This window comes from Maniola hyperantus, chromosome 26 (assembly GCF_902806685.2).
Source record: "Maniola hyperantus chromosome 26, iAphHyp1.2, whole genome shotgun sequence".
In the NCBI taxonomy this organism is placed as follows: Eukaryota; Metazoa; Arthropoda; class Insecta; order Lepidoptera; family Nymphalidae; genus Maniola; species Maniola hyperantus.
This window is the reverse complement of record NC_048561.1, coordinates 348,477-375,815: the sequence shown is the minus strand read 5'-3', so window position 1 is coordinate 375,815 and position 27,339 is coordinate 348,477. Positions and strand designations below refer to the sequence as shown.

General features: G+C 40.2%; 2 protein-coding genes across 2 annotated transcripts; both read right to left on the bottom strand.

The window, feature by feature from the left end:
• On the bottom strand, window positions 1–6,571 carry LOC138404184 (aldo-keto reductase family 1 member B1-like). Its single transcript, XM_069507586.1, has 7 exons — window positions 6,414–6,571; window positions 5,535–5,677; window positions 4,760–4,901; window positions 3,407–3,604; window positions 2,516–2,715; window positions 898–1,053; window positions 1–61 (listed from the first exon to the last, which is right to left on the bottom strand). The coding sequence occupies exons 1-7, from the start codon at window positions 6,486–6,488 to the stop codon at window positions 16–18; spliced, it is 960 nt and encodes a 319-aa protein (XP_069363687.1). The 5' UTR covers window positions 6,489–6,571; the 3' UTR covers window positions 1–15.
• An 8,050-nt stretch (window positions 6,572–14,621) lies between these two features.
• On the bottom strand, window positions 14,622–27,300 carry Arp1 (Actin-related protein 1). The gene is made up of 9 exons (XM_034982193.2): window positions 27,142–27,300; window positions 26,832–26,896; window positions 24,571–24,745; window positions 23,948–24,099; window positions 22,199–22,342; window positions 20,350–20,515; window positions 18,590–18,659; window positions 17,682–17,848; window positions 14,622–16,511 (listed from the first exon to the last, which is right to left on the bottom strand). Exons 1-9 carry the CDS (start codon window positions 27,187–27,189, stop codon window positions 16,368–16,370), a joined length of 1,131 nt encoding a protein of 376 aa, XP_034838084.1. The 5' UTR covers window positions 27,190–27,300; the 3' UTR covers window positions 14,622–16,367.
• Window positions 27,301–27,339: the final 39 nt, after the last annotated feature.

Below are 27,339 nucleotides of genomic sequence, written 5' to 3'. Positions count from 1 at the left end.
TTTTAAAGCAGTTTTTTAAAATTCTTCGTTTTCAAATGGATGATATTTGTAACCAAACGACCTGAAAAAACACATTTTATTAATTTTTAGGGTTCCGTACCTCCAAAGGAAAAACGGAACCCTTATAAGATCACCTTGTTATCTGTCTGTCTGTCGTGTCTGCCAAGAAACCTATAGGGTACTTCGCGTTGTCCTAGAATCCTGGTATTTGACAGGTATGGTAGGTCTTACAGCAGACATGAGGGGAAAAATCTAAAAACCGTGAATTTGTAGTTACATCACAAAAAGTTAAAGCGCTCTCTCTGTTTTTGTATGGGACTACTGGACTAGCTTATGCTCGCGACTTCGTCTGCGTGGACTACACAAGTTTCAAACCCCTATTTCACCCCCTTAGGGGTTAAATTTTCAAAAATCCTTTCTTAGCGGATGCCTACGTCATAATAGCTATCGGCATGCCAAATTTCAGCCCGATCCGTCCGTAGTTTGAGCTGTGCATTGTTAGATCAGTCAGTCAGTCAGTCGGTCATCTTTTCCCTTTATATATTTATTATTATATATGCCATACTTACGCAGGCTGAAGCTGTGGTAGCCTAGTGGTTAGGACGTCCGCCTTCCAATCGGAGGTCGGGGGTTCGATCCCGGGCACGCACCTCTAACTTTTCGGAGTTATGTGTGTTTTAAGAAATTAAAATATCATTTGCTTTAACGGTGAAGGAAAACATCGTGAGGAAACCTGCATGCCTGAGAGTTCTCCATAATGTTCTCAAAGGTGTGTGAAGTCTGCCAATCCGCACTTGGTCAGCGTGGTAGACTTTGGCCAAAACCCTTCTCACTGTGAGAGGAGACCCGTGCTCTGTAGTGAGCCGGCGATGGGTTGATCATGATGATGATACTTACGCAGGCATAAACAGGACGCGTCCGTTGCAGTCGAAGGTGTCTATGAGCTGCACATCCTCGGCGGACAGCTGGAAGTCCAGCACCTGGTAGTTGCTCTGGATGCGGGACTTGGTCACGGACTTGGGTATCACGATGTTGCCACGCTCTATCTGGTACCTGGAGCAGACAGGAAACTTGGAACAAAACGTTGGGGCTTCACCTACACTGGCAGGCGTCAACTGTTACCGACATTTGACGCTAGGTTAAGAAATTAGTATAATAGGGCTCTTTCTGTTACGTAATGATACAAATGATAGACGAAAATGTCAGTGAGCGTTAACTATTTTGAGTCACCAACTAATCACAAACATGCTTTAAAAAACATTTGAAATTCAATTCGAAAACATAATTGAGTAATTTCTGCGAGAAAATACTTTTTATGCTAAAAATTATTTTTTTTTTGTCGTTTATGCATTGCGACTTTATTTATCGCTTTCCGTACGTAAAGCGTGACGTTAATAAGTAAGTTGATAATATTGACGCTGGTTCCCTGGGAACGGGGACGGGCGCTAATGTGGGACGCAACTTGCGTTGACACATTGGCCCCGTGTCATATCAGGAAGACAGCATCAAGACCGGGAGCCGCAGCAGAAACAGCTGAAAACGGCAAGCGGCGCAAGTATGCCTCTCTTATAGAGAGTTACATTTTTGTGCCGTTTGCCGTGGAGACCCTGGGGCCATGGAGTCTTAGTGCTAAAAATTTTTTACGAGACATTTCACCGCGATTAATAGCCTCAACTGGTGACAGAAGGGCTGGCTCATTTTTTGCGCAGCGGATCAGCCTGGCTGTCCAGCGCGGAAATGCAGCCAGTATTCTTGGCACCATTCCACGCGGTCATGATTTATATAGTAATTAGATAAGGCTAGCTTTAAGTTTTATTGTATTAAAAAAAAAAAAAAAAAAAAAAAAAAAATAAGTAAGTAATTATGTTAAAAAGAAATAAAAATCTCATCATTTTATTACAACAGTTCAAGACCCTTTTCTTAGTTCGGGCTAAGGTTCTCGGCTCACCTGATGAGCATCTGCGCGACAGTCTTGCCCAAACATTGACTTGACTGCTAAAACATTCTGGTCACGAATATGGGGACGTATTTTTAGAATTTGGCGGACTATTTAATAATAGGGACAATAACAGTAACCTATGGGTTTATTTTTTTAAGAATTTGGAGTCACACTAGATATTTTTTTTTTTTTTTTAATTTATTTATTCATAATAATTTTACAAAGTTTCCTACATATCTATCTCGCCAAACTGGTGGGCCAGTTTGTTGGCGAGGTGGCGCTCTTAATACTAAGTACATAACTTACTACTATATTTCCTTAACGCTATTCATACACCTATATCTATTCTTATAATAAAAACTGTACTACATACTAATTTAAACCTACCTACTTCACTAAAAGATAAACTAACACAATTGAGTATTCTAACAACTTACTAATAAATAACCAAAGAAAACACAAAAACACAAATAAATAATTAAGAAGCATGATAGTCAGTTAGAGAGTCCCTAAGTAATGTATGGGTTGGAGTTGTTTTATGATGATGCTTAGTTCGAGCTAAGGTTCTCGGCTCACCTGATAAGCACCTGCGCCACAGTCTTGCCCAGGCGGTCAGCGATGGCCTTCAGCTTGGGGTCGTCCATCAGCTGCGGCTCGCCCGGCTTGGCCCAGGGCCGGTCGGGCGAGCCCAGCGGCGAGTAGGCCGTGAGTTTGATTCCCCGCGCTTCACAGAACTCCTGTAGCCGCTTCTGATTGAGGTATGGGTGGCATTCCACCTGAAATTTTGTTTAATTCTTAGACCAGCGGGTTGATTCCGAAAAACCTGCATCAATCATTATTATAATCGCAATTGTTGTGATTGGCTGAAATCATGTTATTCTTGTCGCAATAAATTTATTTATTTTATTTTATTTCATTTTTATTTTTCATGTACCGAAATTGTAGTTACATAGTAGTAATAAATTAAGTTAATAAATAGCGAAATCGTGAGCGAGGCAATTTAGAAAATATAAAATTCCAAATTTCCCCTGCCGGGAATTGAATCCGGGACCTCCAACTGACAAGACCACAGCGCTCACCACTGCGCCAGAGAGGTCGTCATAAATGAATAATTTGGAAGTAAGGAGCAAAGAGATGAACTTGTACATATACACTACTCAGTTAAATGGCCAAGTTTACCACAGGTAAGACAATGCGTCATATTTTTGCGTCAAATCCGCCATATTGGATTTCTCATGACGTTATATAACCTCAATACACTACTTAATTAAATGACCTGCTTTACCACATGCTTAACAGTGGATACCTTTTCTCAAAACACGTTACTTAGTTACTACAGGATTTATGAAGGCATTTTTCATGACAATTATTTATTATAAAAAATACACTACTTAGTTAATTGGCCTAGTTTACCACAGTATTAATTAAACCTCTGGTTAAAGGACATTCATTACTTATTTAACTGACCTGATTGACCACAGGCTTGACAGTAGCACTCTTCAGCAGTCGCTCAACCTGCTTGGAGTTGAAGTTGGAGATACCTATACTCCTGACCAGGCCTTCGCCGACCAGGGGCTCCAGCGCCTTCCAAGTGTCCACATAGTCCACATCTGAGATCTGGATATTGCCGGACTCGTCTGTTGGGAACAACGGATCTCCATCTTCCTAGAATATAATGAAATAGGGGTCGATCAAGAAGTAAACTGCTTAAAAATACAGTTTTTCGTCATCATCATCATCATTATCAACCGATAGACTTCCACAGCTGGATTAACGCTCTTGTAGGGTCTTCCACACACCACAGTCTTGTGCTCCTGCACACTTGTATGAAATCTGTCCACCTAGTCGGGGTCTTCCAACGGTGGGGTTACCGATGTGAGGTCGCGGACGATTCTAGCACCTTGAAATCCATTGGTTTTTAGGGTTCCGTACCTCAAAAGCAAAAACGGAACCTTATAGGATCACTTTGTTGTCTGCCTGTCTGTCGGTCTGTCAAGAAACCTACAGGGTACTTCCCGTTGACCTAGAATCATGAAATTTGGCTGGTTATAGCTGACATTTGGGGAAAAATCTGAAAACCGTGAATTTGTGGTTACATCACACAAAAAAAATTAAATTGTGGTCATGAACTAATAATTAGTATTTTCAATTTTCGATTTAAGATAACTATATCAAGTGGGGTATCATATGAAAGGTCTTCACCTGTACATTCTAAAACAGATTTTATTTTTATTTTATGCATCACAGTTCTTGAATTATCGTGCAAAATGTCGAAAAAATTCGACTGTAGTACGGAACTTGTGTGTGTAATTCTGTGAGCAGCTTCTTGGACAAATAAAATAAACCCTCGTTGCGCGAGACTGACTCGCACTTGGCTGATTTTTTTCAAACTATGTGCACTTCAGCTTCACAATCCACTGAGCTGCGGCAGTTATGAATAGAATAGAATAGAATAGAATAGAATGTTTTTTTATTCATGTAAACTTTTTAAAAGTGCTTATGAATAGTCAGGTAGTTTTAATTTACCACTGGTTCGGAATGCCGTTCCTACCGAGAAGAACCAGCAAGAAACTCGGCGGTTGCTCTTTTTAATTTTTCAATTTACAATGTTATTATACCGTACTATACAAGCCATTGCAGCCCCGTGCATTGCTGGAGCGAGTCAAATCCAAGCTTTTTTATCGTTTACATAGTTGAAGAACTATGAAGTCAGATTGAAGTTGTTAAATTAGCTCTACCCAACTCACATCTACCCCATACGGAACTCCTCACAAGTCCAGCAGTGGACGTCCATCGGTTGAGGTGACGATATTCCCTTACCTTGTAGGCCTGGGGCCAATGTATAAGATACAGGTCTAAATACTCCAGGTTGAGGTTCTTCAGGCTTTTCATTAGGGCCCCCTTCACCAGGTCTGGTCGGTGGAAGGTGTTCCAGAGCTTCGATGTGATGAAGAGGTCCTCTCTAGAACAAGATGTGCAGGTTTTTAGGGTTCCGTACCTCGATAGGAAAAAAGAACCCCTAATAGAATCACTTTGTTGTCTGTCTGTCTGCCCGTCTGTCGTGTCTGTCAGTCCGTCTGTCGTGTCGTCAAGAAAACCTATAGGGTACTTCTCGTTGACCTAGAGTCACGAAATTTGGCAGTTAGGAAGGTCTTATAGCACAATTTAAAATATGTGTTCATCCATACTAATATTATAAATGCGAAAGTGTGTCTGTCTGTCTGTCCGACTGTCTGTCTGTCTGCTTTTCACGGCCCGTTTAACCGATTTTGATGAAATTTGGTATAGAGATAGCTTGCATCCCGGGGAAGGACATAGGCTACTTTTGATACCGGAAAATTAAAGAGTTCCCACGGGATTTTTAAAAACCTAAATCCACGCGGACGAAGTCGCGGGCATCAGCTAGTTTTCCATATTGCTCCGAGTGCCGAGAGTCGAATTCAAAACCAAGACATTCCCATTCTAGACAATCCCACATAAGTCTACATTGTGCACATCTGCACCAGGGAATATATTTGTGTATTGAAATGTCATACATGACAGAACTGCCAAGAGTGGGAGTCTACACCATACCAATGTACTTTGTGGTCCATACCTCTTAACAACCCCCTCCTTAATCTTGTCCCCGATGGCCGCCCCCACCTCTGGCTCGTTGCCATACAAGAACGCACAGTCTATGTGTCGGTACCCAATGTCTATGGCGTCCTTCACAGCTTGCACCACCTCGCCAGGCTTCGACTGAAAAATAAAATACATTTTCTCCCACTTACTCGGAATCGGCTAGTTTACTGAAGAAAGTATTTCATTAGTTACATCAGAGGACTGTTATTGGGTCTTTACTGGCCGCACGCAAGGATTTTCCAAGAGGACTGTAATGGAAATTGTTGGACAGTTTTATATACTATTAATGCTCAAAGTGTAATAAACGATTTGCTCCAAGAAACTTCGAAAGACAGATAGATACCTATAAGTAGGCACCTATTTAAGATTTTGATTTTATTGTCTTGCGAGATGTGAATAGTAGAGTATTGAAGTTGTGGGTAATACTTTCGTCTGGGACGCCCCTACGCGCTTCACTCAGGATTCTAGATGCAAAACCCTCGCTACGCTCAGGAGTTAATTTAAAATTCCTCGTTACGCTTAGGATTTATCCCGGCGCCTGTGACGTAAGCCGTAGCCATCTTAATCTTCTATTATATATGGGATAATTTACTTCCACAAAGCCAGGAATTCCTAGAATTAGTAACTGAAGCTTCTACATAACTCAGTAAATTGTAAAATCTATTGATAATTAGTACTTAACTACTTAAATAAAAGAGTTGGGTTGGGTTGGATTCGATATCGTTTGGCAGGCGGAGGGGGTGAGGGGGGGGGGGGGGTTTTTAAAAATCTCATTTTGAGGTTTGCCTTGCCCCCTCTCCACACCCCCTCCTCCTGCCAAACGATATCGAATTTCTACCATAATAATATCTACCTGCCATGTTCCTAAACCCAGTATAGGGCACTCGTAACCGTTATCAAACTTCACATAAGGCATTTTTGAAGCCATTTTTGCAGTATTATTATTTTAAAATACTGAACGTATTTTTGAGTAAATATTTAAGAAGCGTATAGCCGACCGACGAAAGGCGAATTTATTGTTATAGAGCCGACCGTCGTATCACTAGATTTAATCAATGCCCTCGGAAGGTGAGTTGATAACATTTTTTTACTTATGACATTGCCTTGATTTGCTTAGTGTTGCCAGTGAAACTTTACGGCTTCCCATTAAGCTTCCTTGATTCCGTTTTTAGAACTTGGGTGTACTCACGTCTCACAGACAGCTGCTTGATTGCGGTAGAATGACAGCTATAATGTCGCGATCGCAATCGCCTCTGATTGGTTGACGCTCGCTCACTATTGGCTACAATGCATTGTTGCAACAAGAATGCCATAAATTCCGCCAATCACAACGATTGCGATAGTAACGATGGTTGATGCAGGTTTTACGAAATAGACCTACTGTACTTTCGACATGACAGTTGAGACAGAGCAAATATTGCGAGTGAGTTCTCAAAATGGATGCGCTAGTTTAATTTCTAAAAGGTCACAAATTCCTCAAAAGGTCGGCAAGGCATCGGCGTTCCTCTGGTGGGCGGCGGTAATCACTTAAACATCAGGTGACCCGCCTGCTCATTTGCTCGCTATCTCTATTAAATAAAAAAAACACTGGTTCGGAATGGCGTTCCTACCGAGAAGAACCAGCAAGAAACTCGGCTAAACTTGTATAAAGGCAAGTCTAAAATTGTTTGTGTTATTATAAAATACTAGATGATGCCCGCGAATTCGTCCGCGTGGATTTTGTAATATGTACGAATTGTCCGTTTCCTTTCACCGTTGCCGCATTTAATTATTACCATACGGCCACAACATATCTCAATTTACGTTTTTAAAAATCCTGTGGGAATCCTTCACTTTTCAGGGATAAAAAGTAGCCTATGTCCTTCCCCGGGATGAAAGCTATCGCTGTACCAAATTTCGTCAAAATCGGTTGAACGGTTGAGCCGTGAAAAGCTAGCAGACAGACAGATAGATAGACAGACAGACAGACACACTTTCGCATTTATAATATTAGTATGGATTACACTCATTCCCACAAATGACTTTCCCACTTTCGCGAGGCGGAGCGTAGGAGTTGCGAGCTTATCACGGTTCCTAGTTTGTTTGTCGTGGAAATCACCGATTTATTTGTAACTGAGAATGTTATGTCGAGCAAAAAAGGACTTTTATCCATTCCTCTCTCTAAATTCTGCCATGTCGATCTCTTCCGCGCAAGCCTTCGATTCCCCACAAATAGGGAAACTTGCCGCGTGCTGGCAGCACTCCTATTTATCATGATTATGCAGTCTATGCACTAAGATCATGGTTCAACAATTAACTTGTTTTTAGGGTTCCGTACAAAAACTACAATAATATTATAGTGGGTAGTTCCGAACCCAGAGGGTACCAACTGCCAACACTGCCAACGTGAGTCTGTTACTGCCTCCGCCGTCCTGTCCTGTATCTCGTGACCGATAAGGGACAATACGCGGCCATAAGTAATGTACATCGGCCTTTAGAATATCATTTCGGCTTTGTAGAGCATTGTCTTTGTCCCTCATACCTATATGATGTTTTGTCGGTCTCAACGACAGGGACAACGCTCTACAAATCTGCTATCTCCGTCGAAAGGTCGATGTACATATCACTTTCGGCCGCGTACTATAGACACTTGAAATTTTCACAGAATGTGTATCTCTAATTCTATTGCCGCTATTACAACAAAATAACGCGTAAAATTTAACTCCTCACGCGCCATCTTAACTTTTTGTGTCAAAAGTACGATTTTAGTGCTTATTTTAAAAGTGAACCCACAGGGTGAACCGTACTTTTGGCATGACAGTTGACCCATACCTACAATTAAAATGCCGCGAGAGGAGTCATTTTGTACGGACTATACCTACCTATAAATTTCAAAATGGTTGCCATGAAAATAAAAAAAACGTTATCTACCTATTTCTTGTACGATAGTACGAAACCCTTCGTGTGCGAGTTCGACTCGCACTTGACTGATGTTTTTATCAGTGTATCTACTACCTACCTATTGGAACCGATCGAGGTGACCTTGCCAAAACTTTATAAGTCTTCCTGTAAACATGAAAATCAAAAAAATGACCTTCTACGTGCCCAATCCAAGTTGAGGAATAGTTTTTTCATTGTTAAGCTTGACCTTATTAACCATATTTTTTTTCAAAGACTATACAACAATAGGAATAGAAGTGGGAAAATTATGTTGTATTCAGGGTTATCAATTTTTATCACTATTGTATATTACTATCTACTATATTAATAATTCCTAACAATTAGGTTTAAGTTTCGTGTAATTACTAACACCAATATTAATAATTACTAACAATTAGGTTTAAGTTTCGTGTAATTACTAACACCAATATTAATAATTATACTCGTGCTACGTCCTCGAATCAGTAACGTCTAGATATTATTGAACACAATGTAGTACGCATAAGGAGTCACCACTTCAGCACTGTAGTTTAGAGTTTTTTTTTTTTTTTTTTTTTTTATTATTATTACCCCCCGATTGGACGACCTCACTCGCCTCACGGCCGTCGCACCGCCGCTTTTCATTCGCATTTTAGTGCTCAACCACTTCACTTGTTCAGTATCTCGCACGCAGTAGACTTATAATTTAATAAATTAATAATTATAGTAACTATGCCGAAACGTGTAAACAAAAGTAGTTTGGAATTATTTAATAATTATAGTAACTATGCCGAAACGTGTAAACAAAAGTAGTTTGGAATTAATAGTGAATAAATTAAGAAAAGGAAGTGAAACTTTCACGACATAAAAAACGTGACGCGGTCACGTTAAGTTCTCCATCATCATCGAGCCAATCTTCGGATTCATCGTCAAATTCATCGAGGCCAGCCACGCCAAAAGAAATTGTTGATGGTAAGTACCTACCTACCCGCAATTATAATGATAAAAGAAAAAACTTACGAATGTATCAGAATTGTCTGCGAGACTCTTTCGCCACATTCGTTCTAGTTTAAACCTTCAAATGATACGCTACGGTCTATGCACCAGAGTAGTCTGCGGGACTATCTCGCCGCATTTGAACCTAGCTCTTTAAAGTGCATCAGAGTAGTCTGCGGGACTATCTCGCCGCATTTTAACCTAACTCTTTGAAGTGCATCAGAGTAGTCTGCCGTCTGCGGGACTATCTCACCGCATTTGAACTATTGGCTTTAAACTGCATCAGAGTAGTCTGAGGGACTATCTCGCCGCATTTTAACTATTAGCCGTAAATTGCCAACTTTTTAAAGTGCATCAGAGTAGTCTGCGGGACTATCTCGCCGCATTTGAACTATTGGCTGTAAAGTGCATCAGAGTAGTCTGCGGGACTATCTCGCCGCATTTGAACTATTAGCCGTAAATTGCATAAACTCTTTAAAGTGCATCAGAGTAGTCTGCGGGACTATCTCGCCGCATTTGAACTATTGGCCGTAAATACCTAACTCTTTAAAATGCATCAGAGTAGTCTGTGGGACTATCTCGCCGCATTTGAATGTTAACGACTGTGAAATAGCTTTATTTTTACAAATTGCATCAGAGTAGTCATTAGGATTATCTTGCCGCATTTGTACCCGCAATTATAATGATAACAGATAAACTTAAGAGTATATCAGAGTTGTCTGCGGGACTATTTCGCCACACTCGTTCTACTTTAAACCCTTGGGGGAATTCTAGGGTGTAACAAAATGCATCAGAGTAGTCTGAGGGACTATATCGTCGCAATTGAGTGTAAAAAGAGTAGTCCTTAGGACTATCTTGCCGTCTTTGTAGACCACAATTATATTAGCTTCTCTATCATACCCGATAACGTGTCGGGAGAACCGATTGCATCGAGTGTTCGTGATGAGGACGCTGCTAACACCATAATCTTGATATACTGGGTACAGACCCGATATGGGCCTGACATTATTAAGGAAGTTGCGCCTAGATTTATCCATGTAGCAACATCCGGTTCAAATAAGGATGTTCACAAGGAACTTTTGAAGAAATTCTTGGTTCCGAGGAACTGTATAAATATGGCTGCACCAAAGCTTAATCCCAAGTTTAAGGCCACAGTTCCTGATCAGGTCAAATGGACAAGGCCATTGAGGCACGTCAAAAGCAGATAACAGCTGGTATTTTCTTGCTCGGAAAAGTAATATCGGATCAGCTATGTGCCACCGAGAACAACGATTTGACTAGAGGTCTTATGGGACTTAGTCGAATTTTATGCAAAGTTCGACATTCCGAATCGGAAGCACGGCGTAACTTCGCACTTTATATTTGGTTAAGAGGGATTTAAAGGACTAGCTTTTGCCTACTAAGAATGGCAAAATTCTTTTCTGGTAGCAACCTTCCGGAGACCATCAGAACAGTTTGCTGTTCTGATGGTCGATGGCTGTTTCAAAATCTAGCTCGGACTTAAAACCCGAAATTCCCAAGAAGCCCAAAAGCTTCAACATCACGAGGGCCGCGACTCGCAGCCACCAGCCACCTGCCCCGCAGAACGTGCTGTCCCGTGAGAACCTGTCGCAAGGCTACACGCAGTGGCCCAAGTAGACCCACCGCCAGTACATCTGATACGTTACGCTGGACGCCTCGCCCAGTTTTATAAGTCTTAATTGACTTTGATTTAATACCATCTTATCTTAGATAAACGGCTATCAAATGAAACTTGATAGACCAGTCCTGCCATTCGGTATCTGTATACCTACCCTACGGCGCCATAAATGTTTACTAAACTGATGAAACCTATTGTAAAGTTTCTACATTCATGTGGTTTTGTATCATCTATAAGTATACTTATAGATACATAAGCTATACTTCGTAGGTTATACTTACGAAGACTGTATGCAAAATATTGAGGCCATTAAAAATTTACTAAGGGCGCTGGGCTTCATTATTAATGAGGAAATAATGAGTAAAAAGTAACAGAATGCAGGATACCTTCAAAGTCTTGCAATTATTTAGGTTATACTTATCATAAATGGCAATTTATAATATCATAACCTATGCTACGCTTAAAACGCTGCAAAATACGGAAATTTGCCAAATTATTAGGTTTATTTGTCTCTGAATGCAGGCCATAGAATACGGATGGTTACAGTACGAAACCAATATAACCTGCGACAATTATGAACCATTTATGACAATGTCACAACCCTTACTAATTTAAATTGGTGGCTCTGAATGTCATTGACAATTCAGTTCATAGAATCAGAAGCGACCAAAGAATTTGCAAGTACTACTACGTAGAAGCGACAGCTATGTATTAGAGGAGCTATGTCTGGTCTGATGCCTCAAAAACGGGATGGTCAAACCGCTAAGTGGTCGCTGGTCTTATAGTGAGGGGCAACTACATATATCATTCATCTCGAACTTTTAACTGCGTACTTTGCCCTAAAGCTATTTGCAAAATGTTTTTACGACTTTCAGAGATTACTTAAACACAACTGCAGTGAGCTAGATTAATCGCATAGGCGGCGTTAAATACCCTCACATGAACAACGTCACTAAAGACCATAATATGGCAGTAGTGTGAGTCTCAGATGATTATTATAGTAGCTTTATATATTAACTATAAGTCGCTAGATAATATTATTGCTGATCGGGAATCTCGTCAATCACATCATGATGTTTGAATGGGAGTTAACGAACTCTGGCTATCAAAAATTGATGGGAAATTTTTCCAGTCCCACAAATTGATTTATTTGCTACCCGAATAAATACTAAATGTGATAAATTCGTCTCATGGCATAGCATAGGGACCCTGATGCTTTTGAAATCGACGCTTTCACATTAGACTGGTCTCAAGCTTTAATTTATGTATTTATTCCTAGCGCTGTTATACTAAAAACTTTGCAGAGCACAGACAAAGCTGTAGGTATAATGGTTGTTACTTATTGACCCAATCAACCATGGTACCCATTATTTATGCATCTGCTCAAATCAGACGTAAAGTTAAATTTTAACGATGTTCTAATACCTTGTCCCAGCAAACATTGCCCTGGGTTGCCGGGGTATTGTCCGGACCGTATTGCTATAGCGACATGTGCCCATCCTTTCCATTCCTACCTGATCATCATCAATCATGATGGTTCCATGGTCGACTAACACTCTAATAATAAAACACAACATTTGCCTCAAACGTTGGTACCTATACCTTTTGTATAGATTATATTGTTTAAACATTTACGATCCATCCATTCCAATCGTCATAGAGTTCCTCATTAAGATAATTAATATTGGTGATCAATATAGAACTATCAATAGTCACAGAGTTGCTCTCTATCTAATAAGTAATTGGAAATATATCACAGGACGATAGGATTACAAGATTTTGTAAAAGTGTTTACTTACAAGCTAAGACCACCACATAATATCCACGTGGTAAACAAACATAGTTCAAATCAGTTAGATTCTTTGTCTCCTATTGAAAGTATGACCCTGTAGAACAGCTTTCAAAGAAATGCATGACTTTATTTGCTCTTGTGACAGCACACAGTGCGAACGCTGTCTAAAGTTAAAATTGACAAAGTAATTATTTCAAATGATCAATAAATTATAAAAATCATGGAATTTATTAAAACGTCCAAAGTGGGTACATAACAAACCTATTTTGTAACTACCTGCCTTCCTTCAAGGAACTCCCAGAAATATGCCCTGCAAAAAACGCTTAGGTATTATATACATGGCCAGAACCAAAAACTTACGAAAGTCTGACCGACTATTGTGTTTCACCTCAAACGCTAAGCCAGTGGATTAAGTCCACCTGGAAAGATAGTGGAATTGACGTTTTCATGTTTTCTTCCCACAGCACCCGACACGCCTCAACATCTATGGCGTTCAAGCTTGGGGTCAATCTAGATATAATAAGATAGACCGCTGGGTGTAGCGGCAGTTCCACTACCTTTGCCAAGTTTTACAACAGGCCGGTAGTCAATAACTCGTTATTAAGTTATCTAGGCTACTAAGGTAGTTTACCTTAGTAGCCTAGATAACTTGGCCTTAGTAAGAACGATATGTTCGCTTTGATTAAAATTAATGACATTTATAAATAATATTGCAATTTTTGAAGACGATTACTCTTTGTACGTAATACTCTTTTGTTACTGTAATGAATGAGCAAAAGTTTCCTACATCATTCATATTATTTTTATTGCGACGTTCCCTCCACGTACTCTCAACATCTACATTGTGTTCAATAATATCTAGACGTTACTGATTCGAGGACGTAGCACGAGTATAATTAATGATTAAACGAACTTACCTGTACGTGAAGTTCTATCATAATTATACGAAGTGCTACGTCCGAAGAATCAGTAACACCCGCCCGCCCTGATAACCCAGAATGTTGCGGAAACATCGCAATCATCTAAACTAAATGAAAAGCGGCGGTGCGACGGCCGTGAGGCGAGTGAGGTCGTCCAATCGGGGGGTAATAATAATAAAAAAAAAAAAAAAAAAAAAACTAAACTACAGTGCTGAAGTGGTGACTCCTTATGCGTACTACATTGTGTTCAATAATATCTAGACGTTACTGATTCTTCGGACGTAGCACTTCGTATAATTATGATAGAACTTCACGTACAGGTAAGTTCGTTTAATCATTAATTACTAACAATTAGGTTTAAGTTTCGTGAAATTACTAACACCAATATTAATAATTACTAACAATTAGGTTTAAGTTTCGTGTAATTACTAACACCAATATTAATAATTACTAACAATTAGGTTTAAGTTTCGTGAAATTACTAACACCAATATTAATAATTACTAACAATTAGGTTTAAGTTTCGCGAAATTACTAACACCAATATGATCCTTGTTGGTCGAAATAAAAAAATATTTTTTTTGTTTTTTTTTTATACTACCAAATGATGCCGTTTTGTCCGCGTGGATTTGGATTTTAGGAATCCGTACCCGAAGGATAGTCAACGGGACCATCACTCAGGAATAATGTAGCTTTCTACTGGTGAAAGGATTTTCAAAATCGGTTCAGTAATTCCAGAGATTACTTCCTAAAAATAAACTTACAAATTTTACCTCTTTAAAATATAGAAGAAGAAGATAGATAAAAACAAACGAATGAGTTAAAAATAATGTTTATTGGAATACAAAAAAATCTCTGAACATATTTAAAACAATTTAAATACTTTATTTTTCATTCGCTTACACTTACATATCTAGTTATGCAAACATGTGCATATTACATGCATGCATATAATTAATAATATTTGATAGTTATTTATTGATTAGTAAAGAAATAAATTGTGCATGACAGCAAGATACGTCATGTTTTGTATTTTTATAAATCGTAAAAAAAAACTTCTCATGCGCCATTTTAACTCTATGGGTCAACTATCATGTCAAAAGTACGGTTCACTTTTAAAGGACTAAAATCCTACTTTTGACATTAAAATTTGACACAAAATTATAATGGCGCGTAAGGAGTAATTTTTTATGCACTATAGTTGTTAATTTGACAGTAAATTATTACCAAATTTTTGGCAACGGAATAAAATCTGTATATAGCCCGTACAAAATGACTCCTTATGCGCCGTTTTAACTCTATGGATCAACTGTCATGTCAAAAGTACGGTTCACCTTTAAAATAAGGACTAAAAACGTACTTTTGACATCAAATTTGACACAAAAAGTTAAAATAGCGCGTAAGAAGTTAAATTTGACGTGTAATACACGCATGCACGAATTTTTTCCGTGCAAATTGTGACATGCATGTGTATGCAAAATGCATGTGACATGCACATGTTAAGTATTTCATAGAAGTCTCTTAAAATAATAATAAGTAATTTATGAAGCTATAAAAGAATAAATAAATACTTAGTAACTCCTAGTTTTTATATCAAAGCTGTCATTTCGATTTATTATAGTAATTATAACTAACTTTTTAATTCACATATTTATTATTTTTTATTATTATAATGTTTTCATTTGTAATTTTGCAACAATGTAAGGAAAATAACTTACTTTTTACCCACTTCTGTTTGACACTTTGCAAAATTATGCAACTTGATACTTTGTAAACTTATGCAACTTGATACTTTGCAAACTTATGCAACTTGATACTTTGCAAACTTATGCAACTTGATACTTTGCCAACTTATGCAACTTGATACTTTGCAAATTTTTGCAACTTGATAGGTACTTTGCAAACTTATGCAACTCTCGGAATGTCCACTTGGCCAAATTTTGGCCTAGGCGGTCCATCCTAACGGAGACTAGCCAAATACGCGTAGCAGATATTATAGTGCACAAGTGTGTACGCAAGTGTGTGTGTGTGTGGATTCACTCTCTATTTCCTCACTCGTACAATTCGTAAGTAAAGTCTATCGAGTCTCATCAAAATCGGCCCAGCCGAAAAAACATTTTTAAGCTTACAAAAATACATAATACACATTAAAACTCTAACAGCAAACAAAATGTACATATTAATTTTACAGTGCATTAGAAATAATGAGCAACAATTCTAAAACAATTTAGAATTCTAAATGCCATCAGAATCTAAGTAAGAATGTCTTCCGATGTATGGATTAGTTACAAAGTGTATTAGACTTATAAGCGTCAATTCTAAAACAATTTAGAATTTCAAATGGTATTAGAATCTATTTACGAATCTCAATAAGAATATCTTCCGGTTTATAGACTATTTAACAGTGTATTAGAGTTATGAGCGTCAATTCTAAAACAATTTAGAATACTATATGCTGTAAGAATGTATATAAGAATGCCTTCTGGTATACAGAGTCATTTTACAGTGTATTACAGTAATTATAAGCGACAATTCTAAAACAACTTAGAATTCTAACAGCGTTTAGAATGTCTTGCGATGCACCGCCCGGTGGCCTTCCTCGTCGTACTCCCGTTTAGAGACCCACATCTTGCGGAATGTGTCGAGCGAGGCGAGAATCGAACCTCCGATCCACGTGGAGTATAAACGCTCTTGTGGGGCTGAGATCTGAGAAAAAAAAACATTTTTAACATTTAAAAAAAACAAGATTTTCAAAAACATAATTTGTTAACGTCACGCTCTACGGAAAGCGATTAATGACGTCACAATGCATAAACGACATATTTTTTTTAACTAGATTTAGGTTTTTAACAATCCTGTGGGAACTCTTTGGTTTTCCGGGATAAAAAGTAGCCTATGTCACTCTCCAGGTTTTTGACTATACCCATGCAAAAAATCACGTCAACCTGTTGCACCGTTGCGCCGTGATTGAAGGACAAACCAACAAACAAACACACGTTCGCATTTATAATAAGGGTATTGATTTCTTAACATAAAAATATTTTCCAGTAGAAATTACTCTATTTTTATGTAAAAAAAAAACCGGCCAAGTGCGAGTCAGGTTCGCGCAACGAGGGTTCCGTACTACAGTCGTATTTTTTAGACATTTAGCACGATAATTCAAAAACTATGATGCATAAAAATAAATAAAAATCTGTTTTAGAATGTACAGGTGAAGCCCTTTCATATGATACCCCACTTGATATAGTTATCTTAAATCGAAAATTGAAAATACTAATTATTAGTTCAAGACCACAATTTTTTTTTTGATGTAACCACAAATTCACGGTTTTCAGATTTTTCCCCAAATGTCAGCTATAAGATCTACCTACCTGCCAAATTTCATTATTCTAGGTCAACGGGAAGTACCCTGTAGGTTTCTTGACAGACAGACTTGTGCAAATGTCAATTCGTTTGTGAGCCTTCGTCTATACCTACTATTATAAGTCAATGGGTCTCAACCATAGAGACAATGGCCCCGATTCTCTAGTCTCTCTCTAAACTAAATTTAGAGTATCTGCATCCTTTTCGTTTTAGTAATGCTAAAAAAGGAACGGAACATGACTTATTTAAAGACTCTAAATTTTAGTGCACAATACAAATTTAAACAGTAGGTTCGCGAGTGCGTGCTAAAATCACGGGTTTTACCATCTAAAAATTAAATTTAGAAATGTCAAACTGCTTCTGTCCTTTTCATATTACAATAGTAAAAAGAGGGTGCGAATACTCTAAAATTAAGTTGTGCTTAGAATCGGTGCCAATGCTCTATAAAACCGCTATCTCCTTCTTAAGGTCGATGTACATTATTTTCTGGCGCATATTGTAGGTCATTCTCACCCGTATCTTCATGTCCTTGGGCGCGAGGCGTCGTATCTCGGCCAGCAGGCGGTCGCCAAAACCGCGGAACAACGTGGACCCCCCACTCAGCACGATGTTCTGATACAGGACCTTCCGCAGGTCCATGTCTGACTTCTGGATCGCGAACATTAGCACCTCGTGCAGGCCTGGGGGGTGCAATAGATTTTTGTTTTTACCCAACTACGGCGAAGCCAATAGGAAGGGTTATGATTTTGGCAGTCTATGTATACACAATGTAACCAGAACGCTAGCCTCATTTTGTAGTTTTAGTGATTTAGTATTTTTAAACCCGCAATGTATAGCGTGCAAAACTCGGGTCAATGCCCCACCTACGACGCGGCATTGACTCCGAGTGGACTACTTACGCAACGTTCGTCGTTAACCCCCAGCCTCAGTCAGATGTTTTATCAGCTATGTATCGTTAACTAACTTTAACAAAATAAAGGATTTTTAATAAAAAAAAATCGCGTTTTTTTTTTGTGGTATCATATCAGTAATCATCAGTACTATCACCAGTATTCGTTTTTGCCAGCATTCTGGTTACACCCTAGATGTTTGTATCTATGTGTGTTCCACCGTAGAAGCTAAACTACTGGACTGATTTTGATTAATGAGATGTCAATTATTTTAGCGTTTACACTACCGTGAGTGATTTCCATTCTAAATAATATCTGTCCCGGCTTTACTCACGTGTGTAGTCGACGTTAGCCCGACTAGTTTCGAACCCATACGGGGTCCTTTTTCAAGAGATTCCGTATGGGTTCGAAACTAGTCGGGCTACTAATCTATATTATTTAGATGTCAATTAATTCGTTGTTAAAAAAAATTTTCTTAAAAATTGACAGTAAATTTTTTCTTTAGAGGTCTGTTAAATATGTCACCATTACCTTCACACTCTTCACCTATCAGATCAGGCCTGAACAACACTTCAGGTGCGCGGAACCTCGCTGGACCAATCTGTAAGTATCATATTCATCATCATCATCATCATCATCATCATCATCAGCCTGTGGACGTCCACAGTTGGACATAGGCCTTCCCTAAAGAGCGCCACCACACCCGGTCCTCAGCCTTCCTCATCCAGCCACTTCCCGCCAGCCTCTTTATATCGTCGGTCCATCGTGCTGGAGGGCGTCCCACACTACGCTTGCTTAAACGCGGTCTCCACTCAAGGACTTTTCGGCTCCATCATATTATGGGTATTAAACAAATGCCTACGTAGAGCCCTCGCCCACGGCGACTTTTTGTAGCGATGCTGTCGCGCGTTTACTAAACGCACGCCAGCATCACTACTAACGCGTGTTAGTCGCATTTGCAACGTGCTACTGCATCGCGACTGTATCGATGCAAACGCGCGACTTTGTCGGATGACATCGGGGGAAGAACGGAGGGAGGGTGGCGCGTGAATAGAGAACCGAGCATCAGTGCAACATTTTTTCTCGTCTGCATCGACACAGAAGCGCGACAATATCGCGTTTGCATCGCGACTGAATCTGAGACCGTGGGCGAGGGCACACAGCTAGCGACCGCTTCGCGACTGTATCGATGCGGACGCGCGACAGCATCGCTACTGTATCGCTACAAAAAGTCGCCGTGGGCGAGGGCTCTTATATTGTACTAGCGACCCGCCCCGGCTTCGCATGGGTGCAATGTAGATACTAATGTGGTGTCATTGAGGTGTATTTTGCCTCGGAAACTCTCAAATGAGAGAATTTTCTCCGACCTAATTAACATTATTTCAATTTCTCTAGGGATCTCTAATTTTTTGAGAACTAAACTATAGCTATAAACCTTCCTCTTGAATCACTCTATCTATTGGCGAAAGCCGCATTAAAATCCGTTGCGTAGTTTAATAGATCTACGCGTTCATACATACAGACAGTGGGAAGCGACTTTATCTTCTAAATATATAAAAGGAAAAGGTGACTGACTGACTGACTGACTGACTGACTGATCTATCAACGCACAGCTCAAACTACTGGACGGATCGGGCTGAAATTTGGTATGCAGATAGTTATTATGACGTAGGCATCCGCTAAGAAAGGATTTTTGAAAATTCAACTTCTAAGGGGGTGAAATAGGGGTTTGAAATTTGTGTAGTCCAGGCGGACGAAGTCGCGAGCATAAGCTAGTTTTATACTATGTAGAGACTATACCAGAGTGAACTAGAGTGAGGGAACTCTCGGCTTGTTCCTGAATCGACGATTATCGACATCTCGGCCATACTAAGGCCGGCCATATACGGACTGCTCGAGCGGTTAACCAGTGATCAACATACACGGACCGCTCTTGCAGTCAGAGTCAACAGCTTGAAGCTGCCATTGAGCAGTTAGCTTAACTGCTCGATGGCAGCTTAAACGATGCGTGCGGGCGGGAAGTGTGCGCGACCTGGAATGAAGACCGCGAGAGCGGTCAACAGCTCGAGCAGTCAGTGTATGCCTGGCGACTGCTTGACCGCCCGAAGCAGTTGCAACTGCTTGAGCGGTTCGTGTATGTACATACGTAGCAGTCTGTAGTTCAATACGCAGTCGCAGCTTGAAGCAGTCCATCCTGACTGCTTCAAGCTGTCTGTGTATGTTTGGTCTAAAGCGCATCTACAATAGAGCGCTATACTAACTTCTTTCCACAGATAAAAGTCACTATTTACCTCTAGTTGCGTGCCGTCGGGTAGTGTGTACTGGGCCCTCTCGGAGTCCATGGTTTCCTCCTTGAGAGGGTTGGGCGAGAGGTAGCAGGCCCTCTCTTTGATGGACTTCACTATTTCCAGCTCGGCCGAGGTGCGCAGGTTGACGCCCTCTTTCCGGAGTAGGAGCCTGTAAGAGAGGGTACATTTTTTTTTTAATTTGATGATCCAGGTTATTCAAATTTGCAACAAGATGTCGCGCGGAGGTAGCGCGGCTGCAGCGCTGCGGCCGTGCTATTTTATAAATCCACTAGCTTATGCTCGCGACTTCGTCCGCGTGGACTACAAAATTTCAAAACCCTATTTCACCCCCTTAGGAGTTGAATTTTCAAAAATCCTTTCTTAGCGGATGCCTGCGTCATAATTGCTATCTGCATGCCAAATTTCAGCCCGATCCGTCCAGTAGTAGTAGTTTGAGCTGTGCGTTGATAGATCAATCAGTCAGTCAGTCAGTCAGTCAGTCACCTTTTCCTTTTATATATATAGATATAGCGCGACTGTAGCGCTCCACCCGCGCGTCAGATCATCGTTCGAAATTATATGGATGTACAAAGCAGCGCGACTGCAGCGCTGCGGACGCGCTGCATCCACGCGGCCACCTTGGGGCAAATTTGAAGGCACCTTTTACACTCGCGCGGCGCATGTTTGCGCGTGCGGACAACGGACCGTGCGAACACCTCCACGGCATCGCTCTACTCATCCCACGTCCGATGGACGGGCGTCCATTACCTCGGGAGCTTCTCCGATCGCCCTCACCAGCGCGCAACGCAGGCGATGGCGACGACGACCGAGACGACGAGACAACCACCGGATTTGACACCGATACCGTCTCTGCACTGGACGGCACGCCTAGCGCCGTCGTGCAGAGACCTACCACCGGAAACACCTAACCACCAGGGCCCAAGCCTAGATGGCAGGCCCTAGCCGAAAAGGCTAAAGTAAAACACCTGGGCACAGAGATTTCGGAGAGTGTGCTCAGGAACTTTTCGATCTTGTCCCCCCTTCACCATTTTACCACCGAACCGCAAGACGTCGGGCGAGTTTCCATCCTTATGTCGTCGACATTCCATCTAGGTACACGCACGAAACGTTTTGCGTCATCATTCCTCATACTCATGGCTGAGGTTTGGAATACTCTTCCGCGATATGTGTTTCCTACCAATTACAACCCGGGTATCTTTAAAACAAGAGTGAATAGGCACCTTCTAGGTAAACGCGTCCCATCTTAGGCCACATCATCACTTCCCATCAGGTGTGATTGTGGTCAAGCGTACACCTATAATGAATAAAAAAAAAAAAAAGATGCCCAGCGACCCGCCCGGGTAAGGAGGCAAAGCCTCGAGGCCCGTACCCCCGTCTGGTCGATTATTGACCAACGGAGATGACCCGTGCAGCATACTCACCTCAGGTATTATTTGGTAAGGCCTCTCCCGGCCACATCGGCCCTCATGATGCTGTGTGGCATTGCGATTTTCAGATTTTTCCCCTAATGTCTGCTATAAGACCTACCTTCCTGCCAAATTTCATGATTCTAGGTCAACGGGAAGTACCCTGTAGGTTTCTTGACAGACAGACAGACAACCAAGTGATCCTATAAGGGTTCCTTTTTTCCTTTTGAGATTTGGAACCCTAATAATTATCATATTATATACCTGTAACGCACCTGATCTCTCTCCAGTTATGTCCGATTGCCGTCCCATTGGGCTATGAGAGTGAAGGAATAGAGAGTGCAAACACGGTTGCATCATCTCCTGTTTGGTGTGATTGCAGTCAAGCGCAATCCTATAAAGTTAAAAAAAAAAGTTTGACATACCTCAGATATCTGGTAACGTCTCTCCCGGCCACATCAACCCTCATGATGCTGTGGGGCATCGCGAACCCCTCGTATATGGGGACAGAGTGGGTCACCCCATCCCCTGCATCCAAAACTACCCCTGTTGTCCGGCCTGTTGCATATCTGTAAATGAATAAAAGGCGCTCTTTAGGGAAGGCCTATGTCCAACAGTGGACATCCACAGGCTGATGATGATGATAAAGCTGCGACGAATGGCGGCCAAACGTATTAGCAATTTGCAGGACTTATATGAGCTACGAGACAACGTTCTACAAAGCCGAAATATTATTCTAAAGACGGATATAGAATATTTTCCACTGCGTACGCCATACTTTACAAGTTTCCACACCACATACGCCTACACACATCCACACAGACACAACCCCACTGCATAGACCTGAGTCCTTCTACATAGACACTGGTATGGGTGTCTGTGTATAATGTATCCATGGGTGTGGGTTTGTCATTTAGAAATTAAATAACACCATTTATTTCTAAACTAGCTGACCCTGCAAACTTCGTTCCGCCTAACAGTCGATTCAAATTTTTTAATTTTTTTTAAATCCCCACGATTTAGGACTTCAGTACTTTGCAGCATCAGGATTGAGGAGTTAGGATTCGAAGTTCAATGATGTAGCCTATGCTTGGTACCTAAAATAATTTTGCATCATCCGCAGTTCCTGAAACATTATAGTTTAGGAGTGCTGTACCCTACATCATCAGGGTTGAGGAGTTGAGACTTGAAGTCTGAGAATAAAGTCGTTGCTTGGTACCTACAATATAAATTCACTATGAACACTTCCTGAATCTTGATAACTCAGGCGGGCAGTAACCCTGCAGCATCAGGATTAAGGAGTTGAATCCAGAATTTTTTATGTGACCACCACGAAAACTTTTTTTGTTGATTTAAAAAAAAAATTGCAAATCGGTCCAGAAATCTCGAAAAAATCGATGTAGAAAAAAGAACCACCTCCTTTTTGACAGTCGGTTAAAAACTGATTACCTTGAAATATTTACGGAACAATTTTTAAAATATCCCCTTTCTAACAAAAAAAGAATGAATGAAATCGGACTACGCGTTAATAAATTACAACTCAGTATACATTTTAACTTTCATCCCCTCTCCTACGGGAACCATGCTGAATTTCGGGATAAAAAGTATCCTATATTCTTCTTCATAGTATGACCTCAAATCGTACCAAGTTTCATTGGAATCCATTCAGTAGTTTCAGCGTGATGCGCGGCCGTGATACAGACAGACAGACAGACAGATAGACAGTCAGACAAAAATGAAAAAAATTACAGTTTTGTGTTCAGTATCGATTATAGAGTGCCCTCGAAAAAAAAATTTCAAAATATCTTCAATGTACAGAATTTGACCTGTTACAGTTTTATTATAAGTATTGATTGATGATATATTGATTGATAACAAGGTGCTTGAATAACTTAGTAATTTTTATGCCATTTTAACTAGTATTATCTAGATTATATGATCATATTTTGTATACTTGTTTTGTTATTGTATTGTACTATGCCGCTCTGACTTTCGTAAGCGCTTGTATAAGTCTAAATCGAAAAATAAATACTTAAATACAAATACAAAAAAGTAGTTGTGGATATCTGTATGAGAGCATGTGTGTTTGTCTAGGTGTGTTAAGTAGTGTGGGGGGGGGGATATAGGTGAGTGTAAATATAGAAGTGTGTGTGTGTATAGTATGTGTAACTCACAGACTAAGCACAGCTTGCATAGAGAGGAAGAGCGCAGGAACATTGATGGTCTCAAAGAATATCTCAGCCGCCTTCTCTCTGTTCCGGCGCGGGTTGAGCGGGGCCTCCGTCAGCAACACCGGGTGCTCTTCCGAGAACGTTGACAGTTGGTCCTGAAAAGATGAGGTTAAAGCTAAATGTCAACAAGCTCATCTCAAATGAAAAAGAAGCCTTGGTTTGGAATCCATCTTTTTTGCCAGTTTTCATCAGTACCCTTATTATAAATGCGACAGTGTGTTTGTTTGTTGGTTTGTCCTTCAATCACGTGATTTATTGCACTCTCCAGGTCCTTTACCTGTAGAGTAACATTGGCTACTTTTTATCCCGGAAAATCAAAAGAGTTCCCACGGGATTTTTAAAAACCTGATTCCACGCGGACATCAGCTAGTATAAAATATGATATGCAATATTACAAATTGGGGTAGTCATAACCCTCTTTATGGGAGGGATCCGCTAGACTAGGGGGTTAACACACCATAATTGATTCAGCCCTAAATCAAGTATTAATACTGGGTGATTGTAGCCCCATTCTCCAGGGCAGTCACCCCCATCAATTCAAGATATGCTGCCTACTAAAGCCTTACTTTGCTATAGATGTAGTTCCAGACTCTCTCCATGTCGTTCCAATCTGTGACGATACCGTGTTCCATGGGGTACTTGATACTGAGCAGGCCTCGGTGCTCCTCTGCACGCGGGCCCACGAAGAGTTCCCCCTCTAGGGCTCCAGCCATCACTCGGACATGCTTGGGTCGACCAATACTACAACAAAACAACAGAAGTTAAGGAGCTTTGTAATCGTAGTTAAAACTATCTGAGAGGAGATCCATGCTCAGTAGTGGCAATGGATTGAGTATCATCATGAAGATGGTGATGATGAATGGTTTAACACCTCATCCCTCTACAAAAAAACCGGCCAAGGGTGAATCAGACTCGCGCACTGAGGGTTCCGTAGTACAATCGTATTTTATCGACATTTTGCAACGATAAATCAAAAACTACTTACAAGATCTCGCTCAAACCAATTTTCGGTGGAAGTTTGCATGGTAATGTACATCATATATTTTTTTTAGTTTTATCACTCTTATTTTAGAAGTTACAGGGGGGAGACACACACATTTTACCACTTTGGAAGTGTCTCTCGCGCAAACTATTCAGTTTAGAAAAAAATTATAATAGAAACCTCAATATCATTTTTGAAGACCTATCCATAGATAGCCCACACATAGTCACTCGGTACGGGTTGTATGGCACGGACGTTCATAATGCCATTTACGCCGCTGGTCCAATTCATAAGATATGGCGGGTCAAGTTATTATCAATGAGTACCTAACGTTTGTGCAAAACAAAATAGACTTGCTAGATGAGTTGAGCATTGTGCAAATCTGCGCTACCAACTTCACGGATGCGGAAATTGAGACTGGGAAGAGTGTTCTGTATCAGTCATGTGGTGATAAAGTACGATTAATACACAGAAAAGGAGATGATAAGAAGAAACGCAACATAAAAGACACTATTAAGTTATTGAAGGAAGTGGACCCTGATGTGCAACCAACTTTCGTGGCTAAAGACTTGAACCGATTACCACCGGTTTCTTTCGACCATGTCGATGTAACTCGACTTTTAAAAGATATGACTATCATGAAGACGGAACTGTCCGAGTTTCAGACGAGGATGAGTGCTGAAATCGTCGAATTGCGCAACTCATTTGAACAACAAATATCTAAAAGAACCGAGGAAGATAAACCTACAACACCCGAACACCCAAAATCGCTACCGCTTGTGCATGTACCAAATACAAAGATAGTGTGCCCGAGTCCGTCGATGCCAGTTGAGGCGGTATTTACGCCAACGTACAGAGATATTGTACATAAGTCGGGCCGATCACGGCGTGCGAAAGTCGCCCGTATGCAGAATACGCCGCCGGGTCAGAGTGGCGTGCATGTTGAGAGCGGTTCAAAGCTGAAACCGAGTGATGACGAGTTTACACTAGTACGAAATAAAAAACGAAAGCATTATAATAATTTGCGAGGAACGTTGGTAACAACGGGCAAGATTCGCGTAGCTGAATCACAATGTTCTATCTACGTTTCTAGAGTAATGAAGTCCGTCTCTGTAGCTGATATTATTGACCATATTAAGGATAGGGGCGAACAATGCAGCCAAGTTGAGATGCTCAAACAATTTAACGAAACATCATTCAATTCATTTAAAATAACAATACCGACGAGTAAAATAAACACGTTTTTGGATACTAACTTCTGGCCCGCTGGTTTAGTTTACCGTCGATACCGACAACGTCGAAATCCCGCCGTCTATACACAACCCCATAATGAACAGAGCAAATAAACTACTTACGGTCATGTGATATACCTACTACCTATTGTCATTCAGTTATTTATTTTTATTGTATTTTAGTTTTAAGTTTATATATTGTATTGGGTTTATACCTTTAAATAAAGAATAATAATAATAATATTGGTTTGAAAAAAAAAATTGAGTTTCAGTTCTAAGTATGGGGAACCCCAAAATTTATTGTTTTTTTCTATTTTTGTATTAAAATCTTAATGCGGTTCACAGAATACATCTACTTACCAAGTTTCAACAGTATAGCTCTTATAGTTTGGAAAAAAGTGGCTGTCACATACACACAGACAAACAGACATGACGAATCTAATTGGTTTTGCCATTCGGCTACGGAACCCTAATGACGAGTTTTGTCCAACCGTGGGATATATAAACTGATATTCGACTTCACTGTAGTGCAATGCCATATAAACATATTATGTTCCGCTTGACCATTTTAAGCATACAAATGGTAAAAATTAACATAAAAAATATTACTTACTAGTTTGGAAACCTGCATTTTGGTATCTGATCACCAGCGAACCCAGCTTTGATAACCCCTGAACCCTAAATAACACCAAACAATATAAAATTAGTTTTTTTCAGCTACAGAAGCGGATGACTCATATTGGATTTAAAGAGTATTTTTAAGCACTTTTATCTACAGAATAACGTTGAATAACCAACAAAATAAGGTGCTTTGTTGTTCTATTGAAGAATAAAACACATTTTAAATCGATTTTACGTGAAATGTAAGGTGCAATAACGGGACAAAAAAATCGATCGCTTATTGCGATATTCATATGAATTACATTGTCTATAACGACGGGCTGATTCACAATAACATCGTTGAGCTCCATTTTAATTAATAAAACGCGGTATTTCACTACACTTTACGAGATTTACTAATATATTTTGAGTAAAATGAACATTCGTATATCTATTTTTTTTCCACGAATGACATCAAATGCACCGACCAGAAATGAAAATGACATCAGAATTTTAGTGTT

Coding starts and splice junctions, on each gene's coding strand:
- LOC138404184 (XM_069507586.1), bottom strand. CDS start 6,488: ATGGCTTCAAAAATGCCTTATGTGAAGTTTGATAACGGTTACGAGTGC. Junction 5,678..6,413: donor TGGGTTTAGGAACATGGCAG/GTAGATATTATT, acceptor TTTATTTTTCAG/TCGAAGCCTGGCGAGGTGGT. Junction 3,605..4,759: donor ATTGGCCCCAGGCCTACAAG/GTAAGGGAATAT, acceptor ATTATATTCTAG/GAAGATGGAGATCCGTTGTT.
- Arp1 (XM_034982193.2), bottom strand. CDS start 27,189: ATGGAGCTCAACGATGTTATTGTGAATCAGCCCGTCGTTATAGACAAT. Junction 22,343..23,947: donor ATGCAAGCTGTGCTTAGTCT/GTGAGTTACACA, acceptor ATTCATTTACAG/ATATGCAACAGGCCGGACAA. Junction 17,849..18,589: donor GATAGGTGAAGAGTGTGAAG/GTAATGGTGACA, acceptor TGCACCCCCCAG/GCCTGCACGAGGTGCTAATG.